The 25,724-nt window shown below is 53.7% G+C and overlaps 2 protein-coding genes across 2 annotated transcripts in view; one reads left to right on the top strand and one right to left on the bottom strand.

Annotated features, from left to right (window-relative positions):
• SNTA1 (syntrophin alpha 1) overlaps nt 1-1,383 on the bottom strand; it is a 37,059-nt gene extending 35,676 nt beyond the window's left edge. The window contains 2 exon segments of the mRNA XM_075571212.1: nt 853-958; nt 1,270-1,383. Of these exon segments, the coding sequence (XP_075427327.1) occupies nt 853-958; nt 1,270-1,383 (220 nt within the window).
• NECAB3 (N-terminal EF-hand calcium binding protein 3) overlaps nt 707-25,724 on the top strand; it is a 118,787-nt gene continuing 93,769 nt past the window's right edge. Inside the window, exon 1 of the mRNA XM_075571918.1 lies at nt 707-762. The gene's annotated coding sequence lies outside the window, so the exon portion shown is untranslated. The remainder of the gene's footprint in view (nt 763-25,724) is intronic.

Genomic DNA, 25,724 nt, shown 5'->3' with positions numbered 1-25,724 from the left:
AAGGAAGCATATGAGTAGCGCCATGGCTGATACTATACACCCATACATAAACTTTGGCCCCTTGCAGACGCACTTAGCAGAACGCCCTCCTACTGTCTCTGTACGTTCTTCCTACAAACCAATTAGATTGTAATCTCTTCGGAGCAGGGACTCCTCTTCCTTAAGGTTACTTTTATGTCTGAAGCGCTTCTTCCATTATATGTTATCTGTATAATGTGTTATTTATATTATATGTTATTTATATGATTGTCACGTGTGTATTACTGCTGTGAAGCGCTATGTACATTAATGGCGCTATATAAATAAAGACACACATACAATACTAGGGAGAATGGTGTGTGTGTGTGTATGTGATTACAAACATAAGAGATATTATAGATAGAATATGCTGTGTATGTGCTTATTTAAGTCTCCTATCCATGCCACTTACCCCGTTCCACCATGTATTTAGCCGTAGCACAGCATTATATCAACTAGGCCTTAATAACGGAGGATTGTATAAGGCTATTAGCAAAGTCTAATTGTCTTAAATAATCAGATCAGTGCAGGAAACTCCTTGTATTGCACAGCAAATAAAGAATCCTGGTGAGAAGGGGGAAACTCCTTATAGGAGATTTGCGAGTGAGAAGAGGTATCAGCATCTTCCATTGACTTGTATTGGGATGAGGAACCGCCATCAGCGAGTATGTAATAATCATTTCTCTTTCAGGCAAATATCAGAGACTCCCACTAAAATACAGAGGGAGATAACCAGTATCCCAGGTAAGCTTCCGGGTGCCCTTCCTGCCTCCTAGCTGCGTCTGTGTACCACCAATCTGCCCTTCATCAGTATTCAATTCCTTACCAGTCTACGGCTGCCATCGGCAAACTGCTTAATTACAGTATCAGCACTCTCCCCTTCATCCCTGGGGTTACTGCCGGTCGCCATGACGACAGCAGCAGCAACAACGATATTAACCTGCAGAGGAGAGAAGACGTGTCAGGCTTTCTTTCACACCTGTGTATTCCGCTAGTAATAATAATGATACTCCGGGGTCATTTAGTGGCACTTCAGTGGCATGCAACCACGTCTGCGATGGAATCCCGGGGACACATTTAGAAAGAGATGTAGCGAGGTCCTTTGGAGAACAACTGGTGCTAATTGGGTCATTTTAATCTTCTCGTTTTGTGTCAATATATCAAGATCTCTGCTTGCATGTGGTGTGTATCTGTGCGTGTGTGTCCTCAAACAACACACGGAGAGACGTCTGTGCACAAAAAGGAGGATACCTGCGATATATGGTAATAGAAGTAACTTAAATATACTTGGTGTATCCTCTCCCTCTCGTTAAATCCCTGGGGTAACGAGAACAGAGCTCTGTGGGTCGGTGGTACAGGACACATCTCTTTTGCATATGATTAGCTTAGCCCTAATGTCCAATATAGTTAATGCAAGGGCCCGTTACGGCTGATCGCGGCATTTAACACTGCTTTAGGGAGATTTGCAGATACCCGTTAGCAGGCAAACAATGGGGTAACTTTAATTACAGTCTCGTTGTGTCAATAACGGAGCTTTGTGGATCTTGGCCTGTGTGTTTTAGCAGGAATTTTACCCAAAGTGACTGCATTATAGATATACAGATATATATGGCTTTATTACCCCCATTTGGGTATTATGGTTGGTTATGTTGTAATATTCAGCTCCAAATCTGCTGCAAATTCCAGGAGCAAATCTGCAATATTCTGCATTATAACGGGATACGTTGTGTGTAGCCCCTATTTGGGACCACTATTGAGTTAAGGGGGGTAACGCCCCTCTCCCGTCACATGGTAAGGAGTGACATGGCAGAAAAGAAGCCACGCCCACATTATGTCTGGGGATCAGTGATGTCACCGGCAGGGCTTATATACGACTGCCCTGAAGGTTCTCAAGTCTCTGGGCGTGACAGTGGGAGGTGTCTGACAGTTGGTAATGTAAATATGATTCAGTGTATCTTCTACTATATATTTGTGAAAGTGTTCTATGTGTCCGTGTCTGTATGTGTCTCCCTGTGTCCCTAGCGGCAATCTCATTGGCTCCCTTGGCCCGCCCCCGCACACCTCTCATTGGCCGGACACACACATACACTCACACAGAGATACACACACACACACACGGAGACACACACAGGCAAGACACTGAGACACACACAAAGATATACACACACTGAGACACACACAGATACACACACACACACACTGAGACACACACAGATACACACACACAAACACACACACACACTGAGATACACAGACAGGACACAGATAGACAGACAGTACACACACACACATATACAGACAGGACACACACACACACACACCCCCTCTGTCCGCCCCCCCCATCACGTGTGCCGCTCTGCACCGGCTCCAGACGGAGGGGAAGCGCGGCCCTCCTACCCCAGCCGCTCCCTTACCTCCCCGGCGCTACCTCCCCCTCAGGTAAGGCACACCACTGCCAGTAACTCTCCTATTTCAGGCGCGAGGCTGCAGGCCCACACACGCCCACACACGCACACACAGGCCCCACACAGGGCGCTTCCTGCCGCCGCATGCACACGCCTTACTCAGCCGGACAGCACATCGGGGGACCAAGCAAGCGCTGGGGGGAGCGCGAGTCACGGGGAACGGGGGGGGGGGAGCGCAAGTCACGGGGAACGGGGGGGGAGCGCAAGTCACGGGGAACGGGGGGGGGGAGCGCGAGTCACGGGGAACGGGGGGGGGAGCGAGTCACGGGGAATGGGGGGGGGGTGAGTCACGGGGAACGGGGGGGGGGCGCGAGTCACGGGGAACGGGGGGGGGCGCGAGTCACGGGGAACGGGGGAGCGACCACCCGCCGAACCAGCGGGGGGGGGAGACACCCGGAGGGGGGGGCATGCACATACATAAATTATGACAATACATATGCCCACTGCTCTCCACCCCCCTCCCCCCCTCCCCCACTCCCCTTTCCCCCACTCCCCTTTCCCCCCCCTCCCCCACTCCCCTTTCCCCCCCTCCCCCACTCCCCTTTCCCCCCCCTCCCCCACTCCCCTTCCCCCCCACCCCCACCCCCCCTTCCCCCCACCCCAACCCCCCCCCCCCACCACTCCCCTTCCCCCCCCCACCACCACTCCCTTCCCCCCCCCCCCACCACCACCCTTCTCCCCCCCCTCCACCACTCCCCTTCCCCCCCCTCCACCACTCCCCTTCCCCCCCCTCCACCACTCCCCTTCCCCCCCCCCACCACACCCCTTCCCCCCCCTCCCCCACTCCCCTTTCCCCCCCTCCCCCACCCCCTTCCCCCCCCACTCCCCTTCCCCCCCACTCCCCTTCCCCCCCACCCCCTTCCCCCCCCACCCCCTTCCCCCCCACACCCCTTCACCCCCCACTCCCCTTCACCCCCCTCCACCCCCCTTCCCACCCCCCCCCCCACACCCCTTCCCACCCCCAATCCCCTTCCCCACTCCCCTTCCCCCCCACACCCCTTCCCCCCCCACTCCCCTTCCCCCCCCCCCACCCACTTCCCCCCCCAACCCCTTCCACCCCCACCCCCTTCCCCCCCACCCCCTTCCCCCCCCCAACACCCCTCCCCCCCCACTCCCCCATCCACCCCCCCACCCCCTTCCCCCACCCCAATCCCCTTCCCCACTCCCCTTCCCCCCCCACACCCCCTCCCCCACTCCCCTTCCCCCCCACCCCCCTTCCCCCCCACACCCCCTTCCCCCCCCACTCCCCTTCCCCCCCACCCCTTCCCCCCCACCCCTTCCCCCACCCCAATCCCCCCCCCCACCCCTCCCCCCAAACCCCCTTCACCCCCCTCCACTCCCCACTCCCCTTCACCCCCCCTCCACACCCCTTCCACCCCCCACCCCCTTCCCCACCCCCCCACACCACACCCCCCCCCACTCCCCACCCCCCCCACTCCCCTTCCCCCCCACCCCCCTTCCCCCCCACCCCATCACCCCCCCCACCCCTTCCCCCCCCCCCCACCCCTTCCCCCCCCACCCCCTTCCCCCCCACCCCTTCCCCCACCCCACACCACCCCCCCCCACTCCCCTTCCCCCCCCCACTCCCCTTCCCCCCCACCCCCTTCCTCCCCACCCCCTTTCCCCCCCACTCTCCTTTCTCCCCCCACTCCACTTCTTCCCCCACTCCCCTTCCCCCCCACCCCCTTTCTCCCCCCACTCCTACTTCCCCCCCCACCCCTTCTCCCCTTCTCCCCCCACTCCCCTTTCCCCCCCCACTCCCCTTTTCCCCCCCACTCCCCTTTCTCCCCCCACTCCCCTTCCCCCCCACCCCCTTTCCCCCCACTCCCCTTCCCCCCCCACACCCCTTCCCCCCCACTCCCCATTCCCCCCCCACTCCCACTCCCCCCACTCCCCCTTCCCCCCCACCCCCATTCCCCCCCACTCCCCATCCCCCCCCCCACCCCTTTCCCCCCCCCACTCCCCTTTCCCCCCCCCCCACTCCCCTTCCCCCCCCACTCCCCTTCCCCCCCCCACTCCCCCAACCCCCCCCCCCCAACCCCCTTCCCCCCCACCCCCTTTCCCCCCCCCACTCCCCTTTCTCCCCCCCCCACTCCCCTTTCTCCCCCCCCCCACTCCCCTTCTCCCCCCCCCACTCCCTTCTCCGCCCCACTCCCCTTTCCTCCCCCCACTCCCCTTCTCCCCCCACTCCCCTTCCCCCCCCCCACTCCCCTTCCCCCCACCCCCTTCCCCCACACCCCTCCCCCCCACTCCCCTTCCCCCCCACCCCCTTCCCCCCCCACCCCCTTCCCCCCCCCACCCCCTTCCCCCACTCCCCTTCTCCCCCCACTCCCCTTACCCCCCACCCCCTTCCCCCCCCCACACCCCTTCCCCCCCCCCCACCCCCTTCCCCCCACACCCCTTCCCCCCCCACTCCCCTTCCCCCCCCACCCCCTTCCCCCCCCAACTCCCCTTCCCCCCACCCCCTTCCCCCCCACTCCCCTTCCCCCCCCCACTCCCATTCCCCCCCCCACTCCCCTTCCCCCCCCACCCCCTTCCCCCCCCACTCCCCTTCCCCCCCCCACCCCCATTCCCCCCCCCACACCCCTTCTCCCCCCCCACTCCCCTTCACCCCCCCCCACCCCAATTCTCCCCCCACCACTCCCCTTCACCCCCCCCCCACTCCCCTTTCTCCCCCCCCACCCCTTCTCCCCCCCACTCCCCTTTCTCCCCCCCACTCCCCTTCTCCCCCCCCCACTCCCCTTCTCCCCCCCACTCCCTTTCTCCCCCCCCACCCCTTCTCCCCCCACACCCCTTTCACCCCCCCACTCCCCTTCACCCCCCCCACCCACTTCCCCCCCCCACACCCCATTCACCCCCCCACCCCACTCCCCACTCCCCCCCCCACTCCCCTTCCCCCCACCCCCTTCCCCCCCACCCCCTAACCCCCCCCACTCCCCTTACCCCCCACCCCCCCCCCCACACCCCCACCCCCCACAACCCCCCCCCACACCCCAAACCCCCCCCACACCCCATTCCCCCCCACCCCCTTCCCCCACTCCCCTTTCCCCCCACACCCCTTACCCCCCCACTCCCATTCCCCCCCCACCCCAACACCCCCCCCACTCCCCTTCCCCCCACACTCCCCTTCCCCCCCCCACACCCCTTCCCCCCCCCCACTCCCCTTACTCCCCCCACCCCCTTCACCCCCCCCACTCCCCTTACACCCCCCCCACTCCCCTTCTCCCCCCCCACTCCCCTTTCTCCCCCCCACTCCCCTTTCTCCCCCCCACTCCCTTCTCCCCCCACCCCCTTCCCCCCCACCCAAACACCCCCCCACACCCCCTTCCCCCCCCCACCCCTCCCCCTTCTCCCCCCCACTCCCTTCTCCCCCCCCAACCCCTCACCCCCCACTCCCCTTCTCCCCCCCACACCCCTTCTCCCCCCCACTCCCCTTCTCCCCCCCCACTCCCCTTCTCCCCCCCCCACTCCCCTTCTCCCCCCCCCACTCCCCTTTCACCCCCCCCCTCCCCCTCTCCCCCCCCACTCCCCTTCCTCCCCCCCCACTCCCCTTCCCCCCCCACTCCCCTTCCCCCCCCCCCACTCCACCCCCCCCCACCCCCCCCCCCACCCCCACCCCCTTCCCCCCCACTCCCCTTCCCCCCACCCCTTCCCCCACTCCCCTTTCTCCCCCCACTCCCTTTCTCCCCCCACTCCCCTTTCCCCCCCACTCCCTTTCTCCCCCACTCCCCTTCTCCCCCCACTCCCCTTTCTCCCCCACTCCCCTTCCCCCCCCACTCCCCTTCTCCCCCCACTCCCCTTTCCCCCCCACTCCCCTTTCCCCCCCACTCCCCTTTCTCCCCCCCACTCCCCTTATCCCCCCCCCTCCCCTTTCTCCCCCCACTCCCTTCCCCCCCACTCCCCTTTCCCCCCCCACTCCCCTTTCCCCCCCCCACTCCCCTTTCCCCCCCACTCCCCTTCCCCCCCACTCCCCTTCCCCCCCCACCCCATCCCCCCCCACTCCCCTTTCCCCCCCCCCACTCCCCTTTCCCCCCCCCACTCCCCTTCCCCCCCCCACTCCCTTCCCCCCCCCACTCCCCTTTCCCCCCCCCACTCCCCTTTCCCCCCCCACTCCCCTTTCCCCCCCCACTCCCCTTTCCCCCCCACTCCCCTTTCCCCCCCCACTCCCCTTTCCCCCCCCACTCCCCTTTCCCCCCCCACTCCCCTTTCTCCCCCCCACTCCCCTTTCTCCCCCCCCCCACTCCCCTTTCTCCCCCCCCACTCCCCTTTCTCCCCCCCCCCACTCCCCTTTCTCCCCCCCCCCACTCCCTTTCTCCCCCCACACCCCTTTCTCCCCCCCAACTCCCCTTTCTCCCCCCCAACTCCCCTTTCTCCCCTCCCCTTCTCCCCCCCACTCCCCTTTCTCACCCCCACTCCCCTTTCTCCCCCCCACTCCCCTTTCTCCCCACTCCCACTCCCCTTCTCCCCCCTCCCACTCCCCTTTCTCCCCCTCCCACTCCCCTTTCTCCCCCTCCCAATCCCTTCTCCCCCCTCCCACTCCCCTTTCTCCCCACTCCCACTCCCCCTTCTCCCCCCCACTCCCCTTTCTCCCCCCCTTCTCCCCCCCACTCCCCTTTCTCCCCCCACACCCCTTCCTCCCCCCCCACTCCCCTTCCTCCCCCCCCACTCCACTTTCTCCCCCCCCACTCCCCTTTCTCCCCCCCACTCCCCTTTCTCCCCCCACCCCCTTCTCCCCCCACTCCCCTTTCTCCCCCCCACTCCCCTTTCTCCCCCCTACTCCCCTTTCTCCCCCCCCCACTCCCTTTCTCCCCCCCACTCCCCTTTCTCCCCCCCCACTCCCCTTTCTCCCCCCCCACTCCCCTTTCTCCCCCCCCCACTCCCCTTTCTCCCCCCCCACTCCCCTTTCTCCCCCCCACTCCCCTTCTCCCCCCCTCCTCCTCCCACCCCCTTACCCCCTCCCACCCCCTTCCCCCCCTCCCAACCCCTTCCCCCCCCTCCCACACTTCCCCCCATCTCCACCCCTTCCCACCACCTTCGCCTTCCTGCCCGGCTTCCCGCTTATCCACCCCTGCCTTCCCACCTCTGCTTTCGCGCCCACCCGCCTCTGCCTTTCACCCACCCTTACTCTGCCCCGCCTCTGCCTTTCACCCGCCGCCTCACAGCCGCTGCACGCACTCAACAGACACCCGCCACACTCGACACATACCTGCCGCCACACACACCTGCTGCCTCCCGCCCCTACGCACCGACATCACTGACCCACCGCCTCACACCCTAGCAGGACCCCCACTCACAGACAGCACTCACAACCCACGCGCCACCCGCCGCCTCACACCCTAGCAGGACCCCCACTCACAGACAGCACTCACAACCCACGCGCCACCCGCCGCCTCACACCCTAGCAGGACACACGCCTCACATTTTTACATCTGTTATGTCACCAAAATATACATTGTACTGTGGTGTGTTTACAATAAACCATTTTTAAACAACATCGTATTACATTTTATTCCATCTTTCTTTTCAACATTATTATCCAACCTTTACAACAAATAGTCATCTATTGTTCCACGATTTATAAATAATACTACCTATTACGCATTTACATCCCGGGCAACGCCGGGTCTCTCAGCTAGTAGTTAATGTATAGTGATACTGCCTTGTCCCTGTTTATTATTTGATAGTTTGGGAAAGGTCCCATCCAGTTAGCGTCCGTAGTCATGGTGCTAGAGAAGGTTACAGGCTCACAAAGAGGAAGCCTATATCCTATTGGGGTTATCCAAGTACTAGCACTGGGTCCTAGTTGGAACGGCCCTGCTGTTACCTCAGAAACAGAGTGCCTACGAGTGGCACCCGGCACCGGCATACTGATCCCACAGTTCATGATAGTAAGGGTAACCCAAGATGGGGCCCAATTGTTGCAGAGAGTTACGGACGCTATGCAGAAGATGGCCACTTAAGATGATAGTAACAGCAACAACCTTAAATACCTCCCTAGAGCATTAAGTGTGGGCGGTAACTAAGGAAGATATCCATAGTACAAAACTGTGAAGATACAAGAAGAATGTCTATTGTGGGTAATGTCAATGTGTGAGAAGCCTTGTGTGGTAATGTCAATGTGTGAGAAGCCTTGTGTGGTAATGTCAATGTGTGAGGAGTATTGTGGGTAATGTCAATCTGTGAGAAGCCTTGTGGGTAATGTCAATGTGTGAGAAGCCTTGTGGGTAATGTGAATGTGTGAGAAGCATTGTGGGTAATGTCAATGTGTGAGGAGCATTGTGTGGTAATGTCAATGTGTGAGAAGCCTTGTGGGTAATGTCAATGTGTGAGAAGCCTTGTGGGTAATGTGAATGTGTGAGAAGCATTGTGGGTAATATCAATGTGTGAGGAGCATTGTGTGGTAATGTCAATGTGTGAGAAGCCTTGTGGGTAATGTCAATGTGTGAGGAGTATTGTGGGTAATGTCAATGTGTGAGAAGCCTTGTGGGTAATGTCAATGTGTGAGAAGCCTTGTGGGTAATGTGAATGTGTGAGAAGCATTGTGGGTAATGTCAATGTGTGAGGAGCATTGTGTGGTAATGTCAATGTGTGAGAAGCCTTGTGGGTAATGTCAATGTGTGAGAAGCCCTGTGGGTAATATCAATGTGTGAGGAGCATTGTGTGGTAATGTCAATGTGTGAGGAGCATTGTGTGGTAATGTCAATGTGTGAGGAGCATTGTGTGGTAATGTCAATGTGTGAGGAGCATTGTGTGGTAATGTCAATGTGTGAGGAGCATTGTGTGGTAATGTCAATGTGTGAGAAGCCTTGTGGGTAATGTCAATGTGTGAGAAGCCTTGTGGGTAATGTCAATGTGTGAGAAGCCTTGTGGGTAATGTCAATGTGTGAGGAGCCTTGTGGGTAATGTCAATGTGTGAGGAGCACTGTGGGTAATGTCAATGTGTGAGAAGCCTTGTGGGTAATCTCAATGTGTGAGGAGCATTGTGTGGTAATGTCAATGTGTGAGGAGCATTGTGTGGTAATGTCAATGTGTGAGAAGCCTTGTGGGTAATGTCAATGTGTGAGAAGCCTTGTGGGTAATGTCAATGTGTGAGAAGCCTTGTGGGTAATATCAATGTGTGAGGAGTATTGTTTGGTAATGTCAATGTGTGAGGAGCATTGTGTGGTAATGTCAATGTGTGAGAAGCCTTGTGGGTAATGTCAATGTGTGAGAAGCCCTGTGGGTAATAGCAATGTGTGAGGAGCATTGTGGGTAATGTCAATGTGTGAGAAGCCCTGTAGGTAATGTCAATGTGTGAGAAGCCTTGTGGGTAATGTCAATGTGTGAGGAGCATTGTGTGGTAATGTCAATGTGTGAGAAGCCCTGTGGGTAATAGCAATGTGTGAGGAGCATTGTGGGTAATGTCATTATGTGAGAAGCCCTGTGGGTAATGTCAATGTGTGAGAAGCCTTGTGGGTAATGTCAATGTGTGAGGAGCATTGTGTGGTAATGTCAATGTGTGAGAAGCCTTGTGGGTAATGTCAATGTGTGAGAAGCCTTGTGGGTAATGTCAATGTGTGAGAAGCCCTGTGGGTAATATCAATGTGTGAGGAGCATTGTGTGGTAATGTCAATGTGTGAGGAGCATTGTGTGGTAATGTCAATGTGTGAGAAGCCCTTTGGGTAATGTAATGTGTGAGAAGCCTTGTGGGTAATGTCAATGTGTGAGAAGCATTGTGGGTAATGTCAATGTGTGAGAAGCCTTGTGGGTAATGTGAATGTGTGAGAAGCCATGTGGGTAATGTCAATGTGTGAGGAGCATTGTGTGGTAATGTCAATGTGTGAGAAGCCTTGTGGGTAATGTCAATGTGTGAGAAGCCTTGTGGGTAATGTCAATGTGCGAGAAGCCCTGTGGGTAATGTCAATGTGTGAGGAGCATTGTGTGGTAATGTCAATGTGTGAGGAGCATTGTGTGGTAATGTCAATGTGTGAGGAGCATTGTGTGGTAATGTCAATGTGTGAGAAGCCTTGTGGGTAATGTCAATGTGTGAGGTGTATTTTGGGTAATGTCAATGTGTGAGGAGCATTGTGGGTAATGTCAATGTGTGAGGAGCATTGTGGGTAATGTCAATGTGTGAGGAGCATTGTGGGTAATGTCAATGTGTGAGAAGCCTTGTGGGTAATGTCAATGTGTGAGAAGCCTTGTGGGTAATGTAATGTGTGAGGAGCATTGTGTGGTAATGTCAATGTGTGAGGAGCATTGTGTGGTAATGTCAATGTGTGAGGAGCATTGCAGACCCCCAGCCTGCCCTGATCCAGCACCCGGACAAGGTATGAGAGACTGAGAAAAGCCATATACCATCCTGTTTCCTGCCCTTTGTTGGTCTTCCTTGCCGTTCCCCTATATGTTTTCGATAGGTCCCGGCGGGATGGGTGCTTCCCCCTAAGTTCCTACATGAGCTCTAATACTGAGCTTTGTTGAGTAGTAGAAGAACGTCTAAATAAATAAATAGGGAGAAGTGCTGAGTGGCGAGTATAATTCTTAGCTCTCGTCCTCTTTCTCTCGTCCTCTGTCCCACTCATCCTCTCTCTCTCTTGTTCTCTCCTCTCCCTCTCATCCTCTCTCCCTCTCTCGTCCATTCTCTCTCTCCCTCTCTTGTCCTCTCTCTCTCCCTCTCTTGTCCTCTCTCTCTCTCCCTCTCTCTCCCTCTCTCTCTCTCATTCCCTCTCTCATTCTCTCTCTCTCTCTTCCCCCCCCCCTCTCTCTCATTCTCTCTCTATCATTCCTTATTCCCTATAGGTCTAGAAGTCTTCTTCTCCCTCCTTTAATCTCATTTTGACCCTCCCTCACCCTCTCTGTTAGTAATAAGGGGAAAAACAGAGTCAAACTAACCTCGTTCTATGGTATCCAACAAATATGCTATGATAGCAAACGCATAGTATAGCTAAGAAAGCAAGAGCTCAACAAATTCAATCTCTGATCCACACACCACTACACGAGACCTGAAGATATCGGAACTATACGAGTGGTGACTCAGCCATCCACTTGTGACATCACAGACGCATCATCATTACTGTAGGCCACGGCCAATGGATGCTGGCGGTGAAGTTCTTGTGTTAAGGGCTTTTAAAGCTGCAGTTCAAGCTGCCGTTAAAAAAAAAAATACAATCCGCACACTGACAAGTGATTAGATAAGTTGCAGATCGATCTGTTCTCCTGTAAATCAATCACTGAAGATTCGGCTCGGGGGGTTCTTTATATCACTGTTACTGCTGCAAAACAGTACCCACAATGCAAAGTGGTGTGTGGAAGATCATGTGACCAGGCAGTTACTAGATACAATTGGTGCACTGCTAGAAAGAGGCCAGGGCTCAAGAGCCAGAGTCTGTCCCAGAAGGGGAAGGGGGTGTGACTTTGTAAATGGTTTCTACAGAAACAAAAATGCTTGTAACATTAGAAACATTTAAAAAAAAAAACATTTTTTAATGCTACAAGTATTTTCTCATAGCACAGAACTGATTTATTAAAGTCAATAGTAAGACAGTTTTCTTCATAAAGACATAGGTGATGCACAGAACACTTTCCCAGTAGATGTGGTAGGACATAATACAGTAAAATACTCCAAAACATTGTCTAAAGTCATATATCCAACAACGTATAAGGTTTTCTAGTAAGTAGACCAGTATAAACAGGACAGGCGATCGTTATCTGCAATCAGTGACTCTGTTAACTCCTTCACCTCCCAGTTGATTAAATACCTAAAAGGAATTCTTAGCGCTTAAAGTAATTTAACTATACACCAGGCTGATGTAAGCGTGGCAATCTTATCCAAAACTCATGTGTCTGCCTGATATCAGAATATCATACCTGTAAAAACACAAAGAGACTTCAAGGATATTAGGAAATAAAACATTATGGGAATAATGATGAATTAAAATGTGACACCCTTATTGGCTTTGCTATCTGGCCTGTTTCCTATTGTCTGTCAGAATATACTGTATATAGTGAATTTACCAGTCAATTACGTCCAGTAGGGTTAAGTTTTACAACACCCTTCTGTATTGAATTATATAAATAATATTTTTTACAATTTTTTATATACATAGACTGTATATATTTATAGAAAGAAATAAATATAATCAGCGCTAAGTAATTTTGTGAATTTCAAAAGTAAAAAATGCCTGAATGCACCAATGACAGATGATTATATTTTGATACTGTGTGTGTGGGTGTGTGTATATATATATATATATATATATATATATATATATATATATATATATATATATATATATATACACACACCCACACACACAGTATCAAAATTTATATATATATAAATAAATAAACACACAAAGAAAGTAGCGCTACTAAGTGACGTGAATAAATGTGAAACTAAAATATAAACATAAATTGTGAATATGATAATCTAATAGTTAATACAGTATAACCAAAAAGATGCAATAAACATAAAAGTATAAAATCCAAAAAAAAAGAAGAAAAATGGATAAAGTCCAAATGTCTCCACAGATTCTCTCCAATGTTTGTGTTATTTTAGCATCCTGTAAGTGTATCTCCTAGGGACACTTTCCTTTAAATAATTCACCCTATTTGTACACAGCTACGCGCTATGGAGCTTGCGCTTTTTTTGTGTGTGTATATATAATACTCACTGTCTCCGTGTGGGTGAAAAAGCAAAAAGCTGTTGTCATGATAATGTCATGAGATATTGTATTTTTCTTAAAAGTGTAGCTCATTAACCCCTTAAGCACCAGAGGGATTAAAAATACCCAATATCTCATGACATTATCGTGACAGCTGCCGTTCCGGAGATGTCTGTCGCGACATTGCTCCGGGGGGGGGGTCCATGCTTGAGGATCGGACCTCCCAACAGCGATAATCCTCCAGCACCAGGCAGTCACGGTCACGCATCTCTCCCCAGTGCTGGATACGGTAATGCATGATACATCTGTAGGTAGGTGGGCACAGACCCTGATATAGCACATCTGACCTGTCTCTCTACTCTACCAGTTTATAGCTGGCAATCAGTTTGAGACTACTTGTCTTTTATTTCTGTTCATTAACAGTCTCACCTGTTTATTTCAGTGGCGGTATATACTTTAAGGGCCTCGAAAGGGCCACACATAACCTTAATCTCCGTCATTACTAATAAACGGTAATATTATTATTATGTAAAAATGACACATTTGATTAAAAAAAAGGGACACCGAGTGTAAAAACATGGAAGAAGCGAAAGTGTTAAATGGGACAGGGCGGGACAACTGGTCCTCCTGTCCTGGGCCCGGTGAGTAAGGCTGCGGTCCCAGTAACAGCCTGTGCGCACGGCGCGGCGTGCACTGTGCGTGTAAGCGCCGCCCCTCAATGGGGCTGGGCCCACTACGCACCGTCACGCAGAAGGTGCAGCCGCGCCGTGCGGCAGGGTTTTTCCCAACTCAATAAAATTGAGTTTACTCCTAGCGACGGAGGCGTGGCCACGCCCCCACCGGCGGTTCACCCAATGAGGACGAACCAGCCGCGTGACGTAATGGCCACGCCCCCGCAAATCCCCGACCACGCCCCCTCCCGTCGCAAGATTCTCTTCTCCTCACAGACCGCAGATCGCGGTTAGCGCTGTGCATGAGCCGCCCCCCCCCCCCCGCCGGGCGCGCGTGTCACAGACATTACTGGCACCGCCGCCTAAAGTGGCCCGGGCCCTCTGCTGGCAAAGCTAATCTGGCCTGATCCAAACAGGAGGCCTGCTGGAGGGTGTCATTGGAGGTGCCTGTCCAGGCAGCTTGCTGTAGAGTGGCAGAAGGGAGGTTCCGCTGACAGGCACCTCCGTGGGCACCTTTCAGCAGGCAGCTCCACAGGGCTCTTAACAGGCCCCCTCAATCCTCCAGGGCAGCCAGTAGGCAGTGAGGCACACTCAGATCCTCTCCTCTCTTCCAATATCCCTGTCCCCTCTCACTCACTCCTCTCTCGCTCTCTCTCTCCTCTCTTCCAATATCCCTGCCCCTTCTCTCTCTCTCCTTCCCCTCTCTCCCTCTTTCTCCTTCCCCTCGCTCTCCTTCCCCCCTCTCTCATTCCCCCCTCTCTCTCCTTCCCCCCGCTCTCTCTCTTTCTCCTTCCCCTCTCTCTTCTTCCCCCCTCTCCCATTCCCCCCTCTCTCTCTCCTTTCCCCTTCTTTCTCTCCTTCACCTCTCTCTCTTTCTACTTCCTCTCTCTCTCCTTCCCCCTCTATCTCTCTCTCCTTCCCCCTCTATCTCTCTCCTTCCCACTCTCTCTCTCCTTCCCCCGCTCTCTCCTCCCCCTCTCTCTCCCCCCTCTCTCTTTCCCCCCTCTCTCCTGCCCTCTCTCTTTCTCCTTCCCCTCTCTCTCTTTCCTTCCCCCTTTCTCTCTCTTTCCTTCTCCCCCCTCTTTCCTTCTCCCCCCTCTCTTTCCTTCTCCCCCCTCTCTTTCCTTCTCCCCCCTCTCTTTCCTTCTCCCCCCTCTTTCCTTCCCCCTTTCTCTCTCTTTCCTTCTCCACCCTCTCTTTCCTCCCCCCTTTCTCTCTCTTTCCTTCCCCCTGTCTCTTCCCCCCTCTATCCCTCTCCCCCTCCCTCTATCCCCCTTCCCCTTTTATCCTCCCCCCCCTCTGTCTCTCCCCATATCTCATTCTCCCACCCCTAAGGAACACACAATCCGTTGTACGGTGTGGGAATTAATGGGGGTGGGGAAGAGTGGGAGGGGGACGACAGATGTTACTGTGACGGGCAAGGGTAACCAGGCTATACAATACAGGATAATCCCTCTGGTTGCCCGTGGGTCCCTGGCAGCTACCCAGCACTATAAGCCAATGGCCAGATATCTTTGCATGAAAAGTTAAAGTGTCCATACTTTTCCACTTTCCAAGTTCCCTTTACCCCAGACTCATGAAACTCGCTGTGTGCAAGTTTTGGGTGGGATATTTGGGTAAGAATGCAATTATTTTATTTGCAGGAGTTCGGGGACCGGAGCTGGTACGCAAGTAGAATTACACCGGGACTGCCCCGTGTCCCCCAGACGCCTACTTTTCAAGCCCCGATATCCTAGTCCTATATCCAGTACAGTCATGAGTCTCCCCAAGGTCCCCCGTGTATTAGAAGATGTTTTATATGTTCGATACATTGTTATAAGGCTCTATGCAGTCTGTCCGGTCATCCAGTTAGGGTGCCAGCAAGTCTGCATAGAGGTGGTAGTTCAAAGGGGAGAGGATGTCCAGAGGTGTGAAAACATGTGGTGGGCGAGGGAAGTGAGAATTGCCAGGTCTGGACTACAAAGGGCACCTCATGGGAAAGTGAAAAAGGTGAACAAAAGAAAGTGCGCAACAACAATATAAATAACGTGATAAGTGTGATCAATGAAATAGGTGACCTTGTGTATAATTTGAAAAATATGGAGCGTCTGCAGCTGTGACACCAGGGATGGCTCTGGTCCCCCCTATATGCACACAAAAAAACAAGAAACACAGCGCACAACGCTCATAGTGCATTAAATTATATCTTTAGTAACCAAAATAAGGAGGTAAGTATTGTGCGTACATGAAATAAAATTTAAACAAGCATTTCAGGGTTATTGTTACCCAAGCACCAACGGACGCCCGTGATAGTCTCGTGGCTCTCTCCTTCTCACTCCAACAACATCGGTGTAGGGCCTGGAAAATCTCAACTCCAAACGCTGGTATTTCAGCCTCTCCCTGATGAAGAGACCCATGTGGTTTCGAAACGCGTTGGACTAAGAACATTGCGAACCCTCTATATCCCAGCACTCCCAGAGAACCGGTCCGGTGTCTTGTAGACTTGCGACGAAGTCTCGCGGTTTTGTGACGTCACAGACCCGGAAGCGCTCGACCAGGACGCCAAACAGCGTGTACTCCGCTGCTCCGTTACAAACGAGATCCATGCAGTGACGGGCATAACGCATACAAGCGGAGGTCTTTTCTGGACTGCTGAAGCTGCACTAGCCTTACCCTAAGGCGAGAGGCTGAAATACCAGCGTTTGGAGTTGAGATTTTCCAGGCCCTACACCGATGTTGTTGGAGTGAGAAGGAGAGAGCCACGAGACTATCACGGGCGTCTGTTGGTGCTTGGGTAACAATAACCCTGAAATGCTTGTTTAAATTTTATTTCATGTACGCACAATACTTACCTCCTTATTTTGGTTACTAAAGATATCATTTAATGCACTATGAGCGTTGTGCGCTGTGTTTCTTGTTTTTTTGTGACCTCATGGGAAAACCTTTTGTAGTTGCCAGACTTGGTGGAGCTGGCCCCGCGGGTGGCAATGAGTTAGCCAGGGAGGATTCAGCCATAGAGTCTTCTCCCCCTTGGCTAAAATCATATTTCCCGCTCACCCGTCTTTTTGAGCCTGCTGGGAAGGCCTACTCCTCTGACGTCAGCCGAGGGATGAGCCCCTCTTTCTATTGGCTGGCGGGAGGAATTCCCATGCTGCTCCTGCCTCCTCCATTCTGGGGATAGCCCAGCGGAGTGTACAGTATGTAAGGTGCTGACCAAGAGAGCGAGTGTGCGTAACCAATGACTTGAGTCGATGAAGCTAGGGCGGGCTTTTCAAAGCTGCTCTGTTCGAAATAGCAGAGCCACCGGCTTCGTTTTGAAGCATGAAACGTTTGCCTCGCAGAGACTAAGTCGGACGCCAGGATCAAGTTCTCATGTTAGAACGTAGTGGTCGCGGCTGTGAACAGAAGCCGAAAAGAGGACCAGAAGAACCGGGTGTATATCCCGGTCAGGGTAAGCTCATCCAAGCGGGCGCCCTGCACCTAGGAAAGCCTAGCTTTTCCCCCCAGTAAGTGTATTTTTAACTGTTTCTTGTGTATCTCTTCTTGTTGTACGTGGGTTTGCCAAAATAAACGCAATTTGTTTTTACTATCTCGTTTTGCCTAATGAATGATTCCGGTAATATATAAATGATGTAAAAATTACCTGGTCTCCTGTGACAGGCTTTTTTTTTCTGGTGGCAGTGGTGGGATCATTAGGCTTTGGACTATAAATTTCTGCGGGAGTTTATAGTACAAAGAGGAGCTCATAGATTGTGAGCTCTCAAAACAAGTAGTACACGTACGCACAATGTACACAGAGCAAGAGAAAGTACACTGTTTTTTGTCACTGAAGCTTAGTGCCCAAAGGCGAAGATGTCTCAGTGGTCAGGATGGTATCAGTCCTGGGATCGCCAGAGAGTCGTGACCCGGTGTGAGGGTTATGGGCTACCGACGGACGGTCGGGATAAAGCTCAGCTTGAGGAGGATCTGGAGCACAACGAAGCCGGCATGGCTTCTCCCCTGGATATGGGGGTAACCGTGGCTACTCCAGCCCAGGATATAACCCTGGATATCGAGGAAATTACAGAGGAAACAGGACGAGAGTGAGGGTGAGGCTGTGGTCCCACTTGCAGTAGCCTCACCGGCTACTGCTGTCCCTGCTGCGGATATGATGGCTATCATTACAGCCATGGCTGTCGGGGTCACCTTTGAGCAGAAATTGCAGCTGATCGCGGCTGCCCAAGGTGCTCAGATGTCCCGTCCCCATTGGGCCCCCGACCAGACCCGAATCCCGAAGGGGTCTTACCACAGCTTTGCCAGGTTTGTGGATGGTACCGCTGATATCGACAGCTTTTTAAAAGTTTTCGAGGACAAGTGTGGGACGGTCCCTTGTCCCAGCCCGGGACCAGGTCCTGCACTTGTCACCCCAATTGACTGGGAGAGCCCTGAAGGCTTTCGAGGGAATCCCGACAGTAGACAGCCTACCAAGACTACAGTCACGTAAAGGCAATTTTAATGGACCAGTATGCCCTCAATCCAGAGGCTTACCGGGTTCTGTTCCGCTCTGGGGAAAAGACTAACATGGACACTCACTTGGAATTCGTAGCCTGACTAACCCAGCACGGTTGTCATGGAACCAGAACTACATTTCTGACTCACCCCCCTCTCTCCTTTGCAGCTTCTGCCTGTCAGATCTTATTCCCAGTTGCATGAGGCTGCATGGAGCTTGCACACACATTCTGTGCCTGTGTAACTTGCAACAATGTTGCATTTCTTGCCTCTGGGCATGGAATCAGTGAGCTGCTACAGCAGTTTCTGAGATCCTCACCAGAATGGGCTAGTCTGCCCCCCCTCCTGTTTGTTCAGAGATAGTCTGCCCCTAGACTATTCCTTTACCCACACTGCCCCTCACTTCCTTTTCCACCCTGGAGACAGTGAGTACAGAACCCCTTCTCTGTTCATCCCCCATGGTGAGGCCATCTCTTTTTACCGGTTTCTAACTAATAATCACCACTACATACCATCCACAAGTATCTGTATTCTGCTGCTTTTCCCAATAAAGTGGAGGAAATATTACAGGGCTTGGAGTGATTTAAAAGGGAACTGTGTTAATGCTATCTGGGGCCATTCACACACTAAACGTGACCCTGGCTTCAGAAAAGTAAAAAGAGGACCGTGTGTCTTGGGAATACACACAGAGGAGCTGCTACCCACAGCCTTTATGCTAAAGAAACAAGCAAGCAGCTTACACAGCAAATAAACAGCAGTCTCTCACCACACTGTACAAGCATACTGCTCCACGTTGCTACACAGAGCCACCAGCCTCTACACAGCAAACAACTACAGCTTTATGCAAAGACAAGTGAGCAGCCTTACTTTGCTAATAAGAACACAGCCAGCAGCCTTGCAAAATAAGCAAGCATATTCACACTGGGCACAGCCAGCTTCAACCTTGCACACAAGGCAGCAGCTTTGCAAACTGACAGTACAGCTTACACACAAAACCTTACTGCCTTTCTCTGTCTGAGTTCACCCTCTGCACAGCCCCATAGTGAGGATCCACCATCTCATCTACCCCTGCGCACGTCCCCACGGCCAGCGCCATCAAGGGCCACGCCACCGGACACCCGCCAGGATACGGGTCAGAGCCACCGGACACCTGTGAGTACAGCTACCCCTACGCTGCACGCTGCAGGACACCGCTCGGCATCATCTGAGACAGACGCCCATCGCTGACAAGGTAAAAGACCGCACGCCACATGCACTGGCTAAAGGCCTACACACACCTACAGCATGGCAGAACTCAGAGCCTCACCAGACATCTCGCAGGAGAGCGATAACTCAGACACAGAGATCGCTGCGCAACTGCAACAGGCGCAGGCAGGTGCAAGGCCCAAACGGGCAGTCACACTGACACAAAAGGCCCGCGAAAAATACGAGACTGACATTGAAGCGCACTGCGCTAAATTAGAGTTGGCCTGGAACACTTCCACACTTGGGATATGCAATGTCGCCGGCGCTGGCAATTCTGTACAACAGCTCGAGCAGGCAATAACTCAATTAAAGATATATCACGCACGCTACCAAGGGCTGTCAGAGGCATACGTCACTTACCTGGCCAGGGCTAACACCGGTGAAAGCCTGCAAGAAAGGGACTTACAGCATAACATTGACTTGACACGTGACAGCCGCATGCGAACCTCTATCACGGAAGCCGAGAGTAAGAGGAAAGACCTTTTGCTGGAAACCGCATCGCAGCGCTCAAGCGCATCCAGGCATTCTTCAAGGTCAGCAAGCGCTTGCGCAAGCGCTACCAAGGCGCGAGCCTCCGCAGAGGCCGCACGTGCCAGGGCCGAATATGGTCGAAGAGAGGCAGCCGTAAGGGCAGAAAGAGCGCGCATAGAAGAGGAGGAGCAGAACGCCGCCGCTGCTACTGCCGCCGCTGCCTATGCTACTGCCGCCGCTGCCAATGCCGCTGCTACCGCCGCCGCTGCGCGCAGAAAGGCCGAATTAGACGCGGATCTAGAAGCTCTAAGCAAAGAAGAGGACGCCGCCGCCATAGCCCAAGCCGAAGTCTTAGAAGCAGCTGCGAGACAGGACGGCGGGGAGCAACCGTACAGACGGATTGCCTCAGAGGATCTAGTCCAACGCACTGAAGACTACGTAAGGAGCCTCTTCAGCGTAAACACCAGCGCACCATCTCAACACGGAGGGAGTGACTTTACAGACACTGAAGATTTGCTGGGGCCACGAGGAAAAGACGCTGCTCCGTCAGTGGTACATGCTGCCTGGGATAGCCACAGCCGCAACAGTGATCCACACGCCAGCGTGCACACGGATGCACTACAACAGGCTCACCATCCAGGTACACCCACACGGAAAAACACAGCCCCTCACACCGACCAGCAGTCATCACGCGTCCACGCCAAGGAAGAGGCGAACGCACGAACCCTCCCAGCAACTACCTCAGAACGGGACAAACACGCCGATGCCTCAGGCCTGACAGACATAGTCAAGTACATGATCCGGCGTGACCTGGTGCAAGCAGGACTCACCAGCTTCGACGACTGCCCTGAGAAATACCGGACGTGGAAGTTCACGTTCAAAGACGCAATCAACTGCTTGGACTTCTCAGCAAGGGAAGAGCTCAACCTGCTATTCAAGTTCCTGGGGAACGAATCCAGAGAGCACGCGAATAGACTGCGGGCGGCAAACGCGCACCAACCCCAAGTAGGTCTTGACCTAGTGTGGGAAAGGCTAGAAGAGTCCTACGGCAGCCCCGAAGCAGTCGAGGATTCGCTCTTCAAAAGAGTCGACAGCTTCCCCAAGATCACAACTAAAGACTACTCGAAGTTACGAGAGCTCGGGGACGTGCTGCAAGAACTGGAGTTCGCAAGGAAAGACCATTCCTTAATAGGTCTCAACGTCCTAGACTCAGCTCGTGGAGTGAGACCCATCCTGGAGAAGCTACCCTTCAACCTCCAAGAAAAGTGGATTTCACAAGGTTCCAAATACAAAAGGGAGAAGCAAGTCGTCTACCCCCCATTCTCAGCTTTCTTGAGCTTCATTCGCGAAGCGGCAAGGACAAGGAACGATCCCAGTTTCATCTTGGGTGCGCAAACCACATACAGTGCAAGCAGCCTGAGGAACGAGAGACCAGCGACGAGATATGGTAACACCCAAACACCCATCTTGGCCCGCAGGACGGACGTGCCTCCCACGACCCAAACTACTCCCGATCAGTCGGTCGCCGGAGACAAGGAACCAAGGGACCCAAACAGGGAATGTCCCATACACAAGAAGCCACACCCACTCAAAAAGTGCTTTGGGTTCAGGATGAAGTCCCTAGAGGAACGCAAGAGGTTACTTGGAGAATTCAGAGTTTGCTTCAGGTGCTGCGGTTCGACGACTCACCTAGCCAGGGACTGTAAAGAAGAGATCAAATGCACAGTGTGCGAAAGTGACAAGCACGTGACAGCGTTACACCCAGAGGCGCTGACACTCCACCAACTCAAGAACCCATCCTCCGTAGCGGAGCATGGCGGGGAGAAAGAAGAAGGAGAGTCAACATCCGTCACATCTCAGCGCACTGAGGTTTGCAGAAAAGAAGGTGACAAAATATCCTGCTCCAAAATATGCCTTGTAGCAGTGCACCCCCAGGGACAACCTGAGAAGGCTATTCGGATGTACGCAATCCTTGACGACCAGAGCAACCGATCGCTGGTCAGGTCAGAGTTCTTCGATATGTTTAACATACAAGACGGTGCTTCTCCTTACACTCTCAGAACGTGTGCAGGGCGAATGGAGACCACAGGGAGAAGAGTGAATGGCTACACCATATGCTCAATAGACGGCAAAGTGAACATGCCCCTTCCCACACTCATCGAGTGCAGCCACATGGCCACAAACAGGGACGAGATTCCCACACCAGACATGGCACGCCATCACCCGCACCTCAAGGGAATAGCCAACTACATCCTGCCGGTAGAACAAGCCGCCAAGATCTTGCTGCTGCTCGGCAGGGACATCATGAGGGTACATAAAGTCCGTAAACAGAATAACGGACCCCACAACGCGCCATACGCCCAAAGACTTGACCTAGGATGGGTGATAGTGGGCAATGCGTGCACTGACACAGAGCACGGACAAGACTATGTTGATGCCCGCAGAACGGTAGTAACAGAATGTGGACACACATCTCTCTCTGAACCATGTCTTGGCCATCTCCAAGCGACCGAAGGGCCAAGTGAAGAGAAAAGACAAGGTCATAGCCCTGAGGTCAACAAAAACATGCTCACATCGGGGGGATGGGACAATGGCCTAGGATGCTTAGCGGTTCAGATAACCAAGGATGACGAGTCGACTCCACTGAAGGAAGAAAGTAACCTCCCAAAGGTGACCGACAAAGGGGTCATCCAAAAGACAATAAACAATCGGACGATCCTCTCGCGAGCAATGGCACGGCTAGGACGTACAGTCGTTCCTCTCCACAGAGTATCCAGCGATAAAGCAGCCAGCTGTCACGGCTGGCATAACCACAAAAGACTGCGCCCTACAGGTGAAGCCACAGTGTCAAAAGGTCTGTTCGTTCACACACGTAAGAGGAGACAGTTGCAGAGACATTTCCCAAAAGGATTTACAAGGACAAAAGGGACTGTTCTTCGTCATGTCCAGGGAGAGAACAACCTCCTGAGGGCAGTCAACAAAGAGACACAAAAGCTTTTCACCAAATTACGTGGAGATGTTCTCGTGCAAGAGAAAAGCACCGATGACCTACGGTGCACAGCGTTCCAGACAACAAGGGACAACGACAAGCAAACACCATCGAGGGAAGATAGAGGATTCCCGAGGTTAACAACCAAGGAGCTCTCCAAAGACGGACCAGGCAGTTGGGTGAACCCGCTACCATTCCGTTCACCAAGAAGGCGCTTCCCAAACAATGGAGAACATGCCATCTCTAGGTTCACTTCGCACCTCTGCGACCTACAAAGGGAACCAGAGACCAAAAACAACTTTGTGGCCTTCATCCAGAAGATATTCTTTACCGGACACGCAAAGCCAGCACCTCTAATGAAGGAAGGTGAAGCGTGCTGGTACCTCCAATCATCTGGGGCCTACCACCTTCAGGAACCCGATCAAATCCGGGTAGTGTTCAGCCCCAGCGCTCAGCTTCAGGGAGTCTCCCTGAACGACGCCCTCTTTACTGGACTAGATTCGACAACCAGTCTTCCAGGAGTGTTGTTCCGCTTCCGCAAGTGACCAAAAGCCATCTCCTTCTGCCAAACGCCAGGTGGTAGAGCGACAGGCTACCACGACTGGCATACCTACAAGGGGATGCATTCTGTGGGTAAAACTACAGAGACAAAAAGACTGTTCTCTCACAAGGCTAAAAGGAAACGGCGCCAGAGACTTTTACACAAAGACATTGTGGTGCAACCAGCAAACCTGGAGCTGTGCATCCACCCTGCATCCTTTGCCAAAGAACCTTGACTAAGGGACCTTGATACCAGTGATACCGTCCGGTGTCACATCGCTATGTGGACATGGACTCTTGCATCGTTTGAGAATGTGATGTTATATTTGTTATGCATTGCACATATGTTCCACATAGTCTGTTATATAGTGGTATCTACAGATACCAGACGGGGAGTGTCATGGAACCAGAACTACCTTTCTGACTCACCTCCCTCTCTCCTTTGCAGCTTCTGCCTGTCAGATCTTATTCCCAGCTGCATGGAGTTTGCACACACATACTGTGCCTGTGTAACTTGCAACAATGTTGCATTTCTTGCCTCTGGGCATGGAATCAGTGAGCTGCTACTGCAGTTTCTGAGATCCTCACCAGAATGGGCTAGTCTGCCCCCCCTCCTGTTTGTTCAGAGATAGTCTGCCCCATGACTATTCCTTTACCCACACTGCCCCTCACTTCCTTTCCCACCCTGGAGACAGTGAGTACAAGACCCTTCTCTGTTCATCCCCCATGGTGAGGCCATCTCTTTTTACCGGTTTCTAACTAATAATCACCACTACATACCATCCACAAGTATCTGTATTCTGCTGCTTTTCCCAATAAAGTGGAGGAATTATTACAGGGCTTGGAGTGATTTAAAAGGGAACTGTGTTAATGCTATCGGGAGCCATTCACACACTAAACGTGACCCTGGCTTCAGAAAAACGGTACCCGCCGGATAGAAGGGTGCAATGCGACCAAATACCGGGGACTGCTGGATCTCATATTCTGGGAGCTGTTTCTGCACAAGTGTCTGCCAGAGGTCAGAGACTGGCTCATGGATCACAAGCCCAAGACCTATATTGAAGCTGCCAGGATGGTGGACAAGTTTGTAACAACTCGCCCGGAGTATGCCAAGGGCACCTAAAGCTGCGGAGGTTGCTCACCCTGCGCTGATCTGGAAACCCAAACCTCCTGACGGGGGACAAGCAGCCAAGTCCACGAAATTTGTGCATGAGCAGCCGTGATATTAGTGCCACTGTATCTATGCCAATCTCAAGCCAGATTGCCAATCTGCACCGTTCCAGCAACCCCCCTCGGGGCAACATACCCAAGTGGCAAAGGCGGTCGCCTACGTGGGACTGGTAGCCACAGAGGAGCAGTGAGCCCAACAGGTACAGCTGAGGACTCAGGCGGCGGTCCCTACACCATCTACAGCCAGCACAGCGGAGGAGACAGACGGGCATCAAGTTGCAGCAGTCGGGCTGCAGGTCAACGATGTCCGGAGGAAGCATTTGTGTCCGGTGACCATCGGAGATCGCCTGGCGGCCGGCCTGATCGACTCCGGTGCTACAGTTACCCTGGTGCGACCTGATAGGGTTAGCCCAGGGGATCTGCTCCCTGGACCGGGGATGCAGGTCACCATGCCAGACGGGGGACCTAGGTCAATCCAGGTCATCCGGGTGTTCTTTGACTGGGGTGCCAGTCGAGGAGTGAGGGATGTAGGTGTCTTGCCAGGGTTGGATACCGAGGTGCTACTCGGTAACGACCTGGGGCACCTCATCTGCTCTTTTGCGAATGAAGATGCTCCTGTTGCTGCGGTCACAAGGAGCCAGAGTCGGACACTTGCCCCGGCAGGGGAGCCTTTGACACCCCTGCCCACTGAGGAAATCACTGTCCCCCTGCATTTGGGACCAACGAATCCTGAGGTCCCAGCAGAGTCCGGGCAGGTAAGCCAGACCGAGTCGAAACTGTGTCCTGACATCCCTGCCAACATCCCCTTTTCCCCATCCCCTGACTTAGTGACTAAGGATGAGTGGCCGGAGCGAGGTGCACGGTTCCGAGAAGCAGTGCGGTCCGATCCCAGCTTAGAGGGCATGAGACTTTGGGCGTCCGAGTCTGCCTCTGAGATTGGGTCAGATCGGTATCTCTGGCATCGTTGGCTCCTCTACAGAGAGTATGCTCCTGATGCTCCAGACAGAGTATGGACAGGTAGGAGACAGCTAGTGGTACCCAGGGT

Source organism: Ascaphus truei, chromosome 15, assembly GCF_040206685.1.
Source record: "Ascaphus truei isolate aAscTru1 chromosome 15, aAscTru1.hap1, whole genome shotgun sequence".
Taxonomy (NCBI): Eukaryota; Metazoa; Chordata; class Amphibia; order Anura; family Ascaphidae; genus Ascaphus; species Ascaphus truei.
Note: the sequence above shows the minus strand (reverse complement) of the source record. Positions and strands in the feature narration are given on the sequence as shown.